General features: G+C 37.5%; 1 protein-coding gene across 1 annotated transcript in view; it reads right to left on the bottom strand.

Moving 5' to 3' along the window:
- Positions 1-1,558: 1,558 nt before the first annotated feature.
- Positions 1,559-11,362, bottom strand: part of TPH2 (tryptophan hydroxylase 2) — a 50,051-nt gene continuing 40,247 nt past the window's right edge. Inside the window, exons 9-11 of the mRNA XM_062491201.1 lie at positions 10,057-10,152; positions 1,829-1,962; positions 1,559-1,733 (exon numbers count right to left, since the gene is read on the bottom strand). Coding sequence (XP_062347185.1) covers positions 1,559-1,733; positions 1,829-1,962; positions 10,057-10,152 — 405 coding nt within the window. The remainder of the gene's footprint in view (positions 1,734-1,828; positions 1,963-10,056; positions 10,153-11,362) is intronic.

Below are 11,362 nucleotides of genomic sequence, written 5' to 3'. Positions count from 1 at the left end.
GGATTATCTACAGAAAAGAAGCCTTTTCTGTTATCTCACAGTTATCTCTGAAGAGGTGGCAGATATCCCTGTGAAAATTATCCTTATAGACTGCCTCTTATTTAAGGATACGCTGGTACTATCAAGTGGTGCCTTTTTTATGCTGAAATTGCCAGCAATAATTAAGAGTCTCTGCACGACTCTCTCAGCTGGGAGAACAGCTTCAATAGATACCTATTTTCCATATATGTAGACAAGCTGTGACACTTTCACCCTATTGACATGATCTGCATAAGCCATGTGGTTTCCATTAAGAAGGGTCTGCACAATATAGTCAACTCTCCATTATCTTGGTTAATAGGAGAATAGAATAAGCCAGATAAAGCAAAGACATGCATAATTATTACTTCCAGATAAGAGCCAGCTCAAATATTTCTGCAGTGTGCTCCCCAGACAGAGCTTCTACTTCTGTCAGAGCTTGCCATCTTAGAGTTTAAGTCAGGTATTACCTGCATTCATCTGATACAAGCAAGGCAGATTGGGTGTTTCTATGATTTAATCACTCCACAAATATTCTAGCAACTGAAAATCATCTCAGCTATAATTAAGTAACAACTTCCATATTCATGCTTTTACATGTTCTTATACTGGCACAGTGTAGACCCAGTCAAGCATGGCCAAGTCAAGGTTGAATGTGGAATAATAAGGAAAGGCAAACTATGCCTGAAACGCAAGAGGAGTAAGTTCGAGACACAGGGGAATGCAGAAGACATAAAAGGATGTTGAAAGACTTTGGATTGACATGCAACAATGAAATTAAAACAAGTGCTTCCTCTCTTATTTCTGGATAGCACTCTCAGAGGAAGCACTCTCAGAACTGTCGCAGGTAACACATGTGACAGTTTCCACATACCTTTCTACATGAACTGTCAGAGGTTTCTTTTTTTTACTGCATCGCAATTGCTCAGCTACACTGGACATTTGTCAGCTGTGGGTTCTCATAATACATAATCTTCACAGACCTTTTAGTACCAATACATATCCTTCCTGACCTCTGATACCTACTGATATATAAATTGTATTGTTCAGTCACAAGAGACACTAAGTTCTGAAACAAATACATGGACAAAAACTGTCGTTACCACTAGAGAAAGAAATGTTTTCTTAGAAAGAAAATGCTAGTGTTGCAAACATTTTTTTTTCTGTATTCTAGTGGAAGGGAAGGGATAATGAAGAAATAAACTCAGACCTAATGAAATCAGCAACATAATTTCTTAAACATTGAAGTGAATCATTTTATGGAAACCAAACTGTTGACAGCAAAGTTTTTAATGGCATACTTGTACATGACATTGTGCTGAAGAATTGATGGTTATATTCTGCCACATTCCATGTTTCATTTACAAATTAACATTGCCTTGGTTTGTCTGCACATTACAGTTAGACAGAGCTACACAATGATGCAAGCCACAGGCCAAGCTGTAAAGGGGAAAGTGATGGCTCTGATAAATTAGCCATCTCGTGTGATATAACTGGCTACAGAAAAAGCAACTGACAGAAAATCACAGAGCCAAACATATCAAATCCCTAAATATCTGTTCATTTTACTTAAAGCATCACATACAGTGTTTAGGTCGCTGCGGAGGTCCTGGACAACATTTTCTATACTCCTGGTATCCTTCAGAATCTCAATGCTTTGTGTGTATGGATTGAAATACACAGAGAAGGGACGATTGATTGATTTGGCAAAGTCCCTGAAAGGAAAAAAAGAAAATTAACTTCCTTTTATTTTTTTCCTAGCCATTAAAGAAGAGAAAATTAGATCTTTGAGTCAGGGAAAATAATTTACCTCATCTTTTCTTTGGCTTCTTCAAAACTCTCTGAAACAAAGTAAACTTCCTGGAAAGTAGTGATAAGGCATTCTTGCAAACAGGTTGTCTTTGGATCAAATGTTTTCACATTGGCCTTATCAGAGAGAGCATGCTGCAAAATACACCACATGATCTGTTAAACTGGATTTTGATATTGCTGTGCACCTACATCATATATACAGCTTTTACATCACTGTCCTGCATTTTTCTCACTAATTGGTAGCCCATCTTGTTTTACAAAGTGTTTTTACAGTTAGAACAGTGAATAGAATTTGTTATTTAAAAAGCTCTTACTTTGGGAAATGTTTTTTCCCCATAATAAAAAAATAATAAGAGGATTTTAGAAATGCACCTGACGTGAACACCTGCAGATTTAAAGGTTCAGATGGAAAAAAGAAAATCATCAAATAACCATTCTTGAAAAATTATATATACAATTACAAATATGTAGGTCCCCAAAATCTCATTTAGCTAGCAGAATTCATCTTCGTCTTTGTGGGTAAATTGGGTCTGACTAAACCATTCATGTAATCTGTACTTTACATTTTCAGGTCAAAATCATATACTATTTTCATGACAGTTAAAGTGAAACTACATATCTGAAAACCCATTAAATAATGGCAATGTATTGCAAGACAATGAAATGCATTACTCTTCTGCCACACAACCTGAGCAATAATTCTTCACATAGCACAGCAAAGAAAAAATAACTAAACAGATATAGATAAGTACAGACGAGATATTGGGCAGATAAGGCAAATGCTGCTACGCAGAGTAGAGATTTCTGATTAGCCTTTCTCTTTATATTATTTGCACGAGTCACGAGAAAAGAGAGGTTCAGAACTGAAAATCAGGTACTGAGACATTCTCCAGGACAATGTTTTCTAGCTCCCCTTTCAACTTGAATACTTGTGTTGGCTTTTGGATCCACCTTAGCTTCTAGAGCACACATATTCATTCTCAGTGCTCTATTACAGAAGTATAAGGTAAGGAAGGAGAGCATATTTAGGTCATATTTCAACCTTCTTTAGTCCCCTGATACCTATATAGAGTGAAGATGTGAATGAAAAGCATAAAGAAATGACTGGGAGGAAGCAGATCCCTGAGGTCCGAAGGTGTCTCTGATTTCTTTACTTTCTATATGCGTGGACATTCCTCATAGTGCAGTAAAGTATTAGCCTTAACGTATTCACCACAACTTTTATCCTTGCTCTTGCTTATGCTTATTCCTAAATCCCTGTGAAAGGCTCTGAAAATATCATACTGGCTCTCAACCTGAAGTCTCCAAATAGTAGGATGGAAAACTGGAGCAAGAGCCTCTTCCTCCCACCTCCTCTCTCTCCAAAAATAAATACATGAAAAATTAATGCATGGAGTCTTAAAATGTCAGGGAATCAACTTTCTTTAGTACATGTATCTTTTTCTTCTCAGAAGATTTCCTGTTCCTAGTCAGCTATCAGTTAAACAGGTTTGAAAATAAATATAAAAAATGATCTTTCAACCATCACCCTCTTCTAAATGGACTGCAGGAACAGGCTCACCCTGCCTATATCCCTGTTGTCACTTTCTCTTTGCAGAACCACAGTGTGCTTGAATACTTATAAATTAAGGCGTTTACCTCCTTCTATCAAAATGAATTTGCCTTTTTTCACTTTATTACAATAGATTCCCTGTGAGGGTAACTATAGATAAAAAGCTGCTCTTAAGGTGTCTTTGTACTTCCAGGTGAGACTTGATACCTCAAATGTTTAAAGCACCAAGTTTCAAAACTCTAAGTATACTGAGTGAGGCTGATTCCTTGCAGGGAATCAAGATTATGATACAGGCCATGATTTTGTAGGAACTGGCTACTTCTGACTCATGGATTCTTTCCTGTACTGTGAAAGGTTCAACAGAAAGGCGGATGCTATTAACTTCTCTACTTACTAATGGCCTTTGGTGGGCCAGGCCTGATCCTTGAGACTGAAGTTATCAGTGTTGAGAAGGGATCCAGCCTGTGGCTCCTACATCATGAACAACTGCTCTATTCCCTGAGCCCTAATTTTATAAAAGGAGAGAGTTTAAAGAGAAGGAAAGGCTGACTCTGTCACAGGGGATGTCCTCTGAGAAAGCCTTTCTAGTTATTCTCCTCAGATTATCATATGAAATAACTTGTTCTTTCTGGATCCCAGTTTAGTTACACATGAACAGAGCTGCTGATTCACAAAGCAATTCTACAGAGAGTGGAACATGAAGACAGCAGCACACATGCACCCTACAAACCAAGGGTAAAGTATTCAGGCATGCCTTCAAAATTAGATGACAACAGATCAGTTTTTCTTAGTATTGCAGTTGGGAAACAAAAGGTGTATATTCTAGTGAATTCTCACCTGAGGTACCTGTCTCCCCTCCAGTGTAGGTTCTTCTGGCTCTTAGATCAAGTAGAAATTGTCATGGCTACCAAAGCAATGTTTTCATCATTGCAAATCTGGGTGGTGTTTTCAAATTCCACAGCCTGGCATCTGTAACATCTGCTATTGAGTTGATACGCTGACACCAGCAATGCCAGAGATCAGCAACGAAACTGAGCCTACAGACAAACCTTCAGAGAGACCATAAACTATCTAGAGTGAACTAGAATGATCAAGACACTGATTCAACGCTGACCAGAGCATTTATCAGAAAGTTTACAGTACTGTAAAATGCTGGTCCTTGGCACTCTCAACATCATGAAATACATCATCTCAACCAAAAACAGTGGTCTGGTGAGTCCAAAAGCTTTCAGCTTCAGGCCTTTATTTTTTTAAATACATGTAAATAATATATTTAATATTACTTATTAATTGGTTTTGTTGGACATTCAGTTCTTTAGTGAACTCAAATGAGTAAGTACCCAATGCATATTTCTCCATGAGGAATCTCTATTTTATTCACCTCCAATGAGATGTTAGGGCTAACACTCATATATGAAAATATAGGAAAAATATCTTTTGGTAAAACAGGGCATCTCACCATCTTGTGGATGTGTGATAACTGTCTCTAATGGCCCATTCATACCGACTGCATTGGTAATGCTAATAAAACTATCAGTGAGCCTTCAATTCAAGAAATAAGAATTTGGAGTGAAACTTCGATATGAATCATCACTGATTCTCAGGAAAAGCAGCAGTATCAGATTGCTTAAGAATTAAGACAATCATTTGTACTGAAAATAAGTATAATAAAGAAATGTCTCTACTTCCTGCCAGATGAAAGGTAAAAGGAGTGATTGAGGTACCTAACCACAGGTCTCTAAGGCTTAAGCTGTCTGATGCATAGTACAGAGAATGGAAGATACAGCACAGGATCTAAAGAAGACTTTTACACATTTCTGCAGTGGCAGCTGGTCAGAAATACTAGTGCATGTCAGATGGCACCAGGCATTTACACTGCACGACTGTGAATCACTTCCTAAGTGACCACTATCACTGACACATGAAAAAAGAGCTTGGTCTTGTAATTCCTCCTTTGAGTATAAAAATGGATTGCAATAATACAACTCAGAGCTTTTCAGTTTTCAGAAAGAAAATAAGCGAAACAAAACCCAAAAAGTAAAATCTTCAGCTAGCAAAGGGGAAAGCTGAGATGAGTTATAAATACTGCACTGAGAAGTACAGGAGGGCAGAACAAGAACTCAGGTGAGAAGTTGTGTGTGTGTCAGTACTGATTTTATTGCCTAGTTTTCGCAGGGGGAGTACATAGAGTGTTGAAAAACCTGTTCTTAAATGTTTTCCTGCTTATCTACACATTAAGTTGTGAATCTGACAGTGTCCAGATATTACCAGAAAGTTTTGTTCAACAGCGTAATTTTATATGTTGTCTAGAAAAATAAAGAAAATCTCTCTATTTAAAGTTTCTTAAAATGAGCATCTGGGATCCAGGAGCTGTTTTTTTCATCCTCTTCAGAAAACAGAATGAAAATTTGCATGTGAATCGTTTTGGTTATAAAGTCTAATGCTGGCACTTCTTAAATTATCATTAAAACAAAATCATACAATTGGATACTCTGTTTGACATTAAAAATTTATAGAGAGAGATTTTAAGTCTATCTCTCTGTTCAATATAGAAGCATACAACAGGGATGTATAACTTGATCTACAGCCAACTGAAGTTAATAGGAGACTCCTTAATGAAAGAGTTCAAGAGAGCATCATACAGATTAAATGGATTAAAGTGTCCAAAGACATTTGAACTGCTTTTAGAAACAGTTTTAATAAATGAAATGTACATTATTTCCACCTTATCTCTAAGTCCCAAATACATACTGTGTAATAATGTTAGCTAGAGTTAACCAGAGTATATTAGGCAGAACACTTTATAAATACTTACTGTATTATTCGATTGCCCCCAGGCTTCATTTATAATCTTTTCTTTCTCCTTATTTTGTTGTGCTTTTAAATTTTTTTCACTTGATGCTTTCATAGCATGTACATAAGGAGATGCATTTTTAATTATCTGAAAATTTAGGTCTAAATACTGAGTGGGGAAAAAGATTTCAAAGAAATCCTATATTGATAGGCTCATGCACACATTTCTCTAGCTTTTGCCGTTATTTGTTACTAGAGCTGTTGACCAGATTTGTGGAACAGTGTAATACAGAAACAGGAATGACTGAAAAAGCCATTCATTCTTCCAAACACCCCAAATATTGCTTGCCATTTTTACCCTGCAAATAGACTCATGCATTTCTAGAAATTTATACAAATTATACATAAAATTTGCCACCATTTTATTTCCTGTGCATTCCACTGCTTTGAAAAGAGGGCTGATAGGGACAGAAGCTGGAGAAAGGCTTTTCTTCTCACTCACAAAAGCTTATTAATAAAAAATGCCTGTGCAGTCTCAAGGGCACCCTCAGTAAATTTGCAGAGAACACCAATTTGGGCAGGAACATTGTTCTGATGGAGAACAGGAAGGCTCTGCAGAGGGATCTGGACAGGACGGATCAGTGGGCTGAGGCCAGCTGAGGTTGAACGAGGCCAAGTGGCAGGCACTTGGGTGCCATCAACCCCAAGCAGCACTACAGACTAGGGGAAGAGTGGCTGGAGGATGGCACATCAGAAAAGGACCTGAGGGGACTGGTCAACAGCAGCTGACCATGAGCCAGCAGTGTGCCCAAGTGGCCAAGAAGGACAATGGCATCCTGGTCTGTATCAGCAATAGTGTGGCCAGCAGGATCAGGACAGTGACTGTCCCTCAGCACTGGTGAGGCCATACCTCAAGTCCTTGTCCAGTTTTGGGCCTCTCACTAAAAGAAAGATATTGAGGCTCTGAAGAGTATCCAGAGGAGGGCAGTGGAGCTGGGGAAGGGTCACACATGCACACGCACAACAATGAGGAGCAGCTGAGGGAACTGGGTTTGTTTAACCTGGAGAAAAGGGAACTCAGGGGAGACCTTTTAACTCTTTACAGTCACCTACAAGCAGATTGCAGCCAGGTTGCAGTTGCTCTCATCTCCCAAGAGACAGGTGACAGGAGAAGTGGAATTGGCTTCAAGTTGTACCAGGGGAGGTTTAGATTGGATATTAGGAAAAAATTCTTCACTGAAATGGTTGCCAAACATTGGAGTAGGCTGCCCAGGAAAGTGGTTAAGTTGCCACTCCCGGAGGTATTTAAATTATGTGTGGATATGGCACTTGAGGACGTGGCCTAATGGCATATTTAACAGTGCTGGGTTAACAATTGGACTTGACCATCTTAGAGAACTTTTACAACCTAAACTATTCTATGACTCTAAAGTGAAGGTAGCAAAACTTAACATTTCAAGATCTGCCTTCCTAGTGGCAGGGATACATAAGTATTTTAATTTCCATGGGCCACAACCATCTCTGTGCAAAGTATGGCAGGAGTTATTTCTGAAAGGATGTTTTCACTCTGACACGTATGAGAAGTACAAGTGCTGCACACCTGGGTGCAACATGTCATGGCCTTGCAATCTGAGTCTCCTATTCATCCCCACTCACCACTGAAATAGCCAGCATTGTTCTCATGATTTTCCGAGCAATTGCTGCCATCAATAAGGATTTCAGTTACCATCAGGATCTCAACAACAGTCCATTAGCATGACCTTCCTTCAGGTCAAGGAAGAAATTTGCCCACCCAGTGGATGCTAGGAGGGAGATGGCTTTCCCAAGAAGCCGTAGAGAGTGACAATGGCTTGATGCAAGGCTGTGCACCAAAGTCATGGGTGCGCAGACATTCTCCTTCCTACGAACCTCCCTGATAATATCTTGCTGACAAGAAGCATGGTCATGCCAGGATTGTGGTCTGGAAATGGCTTCTCCCATGGTAATTTTATTAGAAAACTTGGTCATTTTTTGCATTTTTTCCTTAACATTTACCTTCTTTTCTACTCTGGAGCACACTTCCAAAGATGTTTTGAATATTTTTCACCTTATCAGTCCCTTCATGGAGACTATGTCTACTTATGGTATGGTGCTGTTCTGTTCTCACAGCACACAAGTGCTTAGTTTCTCAGTAACTGAAATTTCTAACTTAAGTTCAGTATATGCAAGATCTGGTGAAATTTAGTATCTTATGATACACAAGAGATCAAATCAGATGATCTAGTAGTCCCTTCAGGCATCATATCTACAAAACATACATGTAATGCAATAGAAAAGTATATAATATTATTGACTTATGGCAAAATTATTATGATATATATCTTGCCATAATGCTGTAGAAGATTAATATAGTCATTAATGTGCAGATTATTTAGCTTTTAGTGCTGCTTTTCAAAAGGATTATTCTTTGTGTTTATACTTGGAGTTTTACTGCTGAGCAAGAGCACAGATCTGGGGTGAAAAATGTGTGGTACCAAATATGCAGACTTGACAAGAATAATGCATTTGTTTATGACATTGATGGTAGAAGATTTATTATGTTCTTGACTATTCATTTCCACTTTTTTATGCCCTTAGATTTTGTAAATTATGTGGTAACTATTTTCAGGGCCATCACCTAACGACCTTAACTGTTAGTTTCAATAAAAGACCGGATTCATTATAGAATCCTGCAGAGTTTGGGGCTTACCACTGAATGTTGCTGGACCAAAGGAAAACAAGAGATATCTTCATCTCTATTCATTCAGCCATCTTTGCACTGTGAGCATAAAATATTGCCAGACAGATACAGAATGCTTCTGCAACTGAGGTATGCACAGAACTGAGAGCAACTCTAATACAATCAAAATTAAAACCCTGGAGAAGGCAATTTTCTTCAATGTTTTTTACTACTGGAAGTATAGCAGTTTTACTAATGATCTTCACCACAAGTATTCACAGTTAGTGGTGAAACAAACAGCAAAAAGGGACTGAGATACTTCTATTAAACTGCCAGGTAGCTCACTGAAAGCCAGCCCAGGAGTGTGGGAAGATGTTTAAACTCAAATAACAACAAAACAAACTTCCGTATATGCTCTCTAAATCCAAACGTTTACCAGCAAAGCCACCAAGAGTTCATTTGGGTCTCTGAAGATAGTACTCCTCCCTCTCTTTACCCTTCACTTCCCTCTTGCTAACAGAGGGGTGTATTATGTCCCAAAATACTACAGCTGTGACAAAATACCTTTTGCCTGTTCTAGCCATTAAAAGAGGCAATAAATTATCCACTTCAACTACTCACACCGTGCAAAGTTGAACACTTTCACCCTTAAAAGGATAGGGCTCTATATATTGGCACACAGGCAAGTTCAATGTGAGTTTATATGCATTCCTTAATTTTAATTATGATTAATCTATTGAATCAGGACGTTAATGAATGTTGTTCTTTTCATATCAATAATGAATCTACTCAAGTACACTGGGTTACTTAGAGCAGAATCATGTCTGTTTTCTAACACTTTTTTGTGGGTATTAAAAATATGTGCTCCTCATCCAAACAAAGCTTTTAGAGCCCAAAGCACTCTTACCTGTTAGAACCCTTGAGCCTCCTTTGACAAGGAATGAAAATTCAAACAGAAATCAGTTTTTTAGTTTATAGTTGCTTTGGTACTTTGGGCCTTACAAGTCCATTTCATGCTTCAAGTGCCAGCTGATATTGCAAACAAAGCTTTTAGGTCAATACCGTATTTTAAATACAAGCTTTTTATCTTGAGAACTTTAACTGTTATTTGAAAGTCAATATATTTATATCCAACTATATTTTTGCTAAGATTAAAAGTTTACTATGCTTTAAAGGTACATACCTTTAATTCTCCAATAGAAGACAGAAGTCCTGCCCCATAAGCACGCAGCTGTCCTTCTTGCTTGCAAAGGCCAAATTCAATTGTAAAGAAATAACACTGTAAAATAGACAGATATTCAGATACAAATAGCATAGTTGCAAACAGGCACTTCAGCAATAACAATCACTACCATATACACTTGCCTGTCTCACTTCTTTAGAATTACCTACTTTGAATATAATCTCGGATAAAGATTATTGCTGCTAAGTAATTTAAATGTCATGTTCAGCAGTAAGGAAGCTTTACACAAAAATTTGTGATTTTGTTCCTTGTCTGGGTACCCAAGCAATTCACAGGAATGGCCAGTTAGGAACAGACAGGCAAGATCATTTTTAGGTATCAAAGGTGCTGATAGTAACCTAGAGAGATTTTTGAAACCTTCAGAAATAAATGAGATGCCTTAAAATAAAATCCTGCAAGGTAGTTAGTCTGGCTGTCTAGGAATATCTGAAGATATCTAAGATGTAATTCAGAGCACTCAGTTTTAAGATCAAGCTGATATCACTTTTAAGTCTGCGGCATACTTAAGAGCTGTCTTGATTTACAATGAATTTACTTATATGTATGTGTTCAAGAGCCTTCTTGAGTTGAGGCCTTAGTCTTCACTAGATTTTACTCTGTCATAAATAAAGAACAAATATGGCATTTGGCTTCTTATATTACAGAAAAAATATTATATTCAGTCAAATGAATTCACTTGACCAGTGAATTCACTTGAACAATAACAATTGTTATTTAGGTCTACATTTGATCAGATAACATATCTGACCTGTAAAACTGATTACAAGCTGTGAAAAGAGACATGTTTAAATCAACATAACAGTATTGTGTCTAACTTTGCTGTACCCACCTAACATAGTTACATGTTAGGAAGATTATAAGCACTGACAGCCCACTGTCCACTAAATGCAGAAGACCCCAGTTACTTCTGCTCCTATGGTACTGACTTTTACTTTGGTTTTGTTATGACACACCACATACTTTTTGATATTAGATCAAACAGTTGAGATTAATATATTAATATGAAGGTTTTAGGAAGTTGAGTTCTAAGTTATACAAAAATATTGCACACATATATACACATATCCCTACACGTTTGTATCTATTACATTACCTGATATTTTCAGGTTTTGTGCAAAGAGGCATAACTCCACTGAACCTAGAAGATTTGTATGTCTTTGCAAGAGATATGAATTTAGGATAAGAAATTACCCAATATTTTGTATTACATTTTAATTTTTTTTAAGTAACTTCAGAACACATCTTA

The sequence above is a fragment of the Cinclus cinclus genome, chromosome 4 (assembly GCF_963662255.1).
Source record: "Cinclus cinclus chromosome 4, bCinCin1.1, whole genome shotgun sequence".
Classification (NCBI taxonomy): domain Eukaryota; kingdom Metazoa; phylum Chordata; class Aves; order Passeriformes; family Cinclidae; genus Cinclus; species Cinclus cinclus.
The sequence above is the reverse complement of the archived record's forward strand: the minus strand, read 5'-3'. Positions and strand labels throughout refer to the sequence as shown.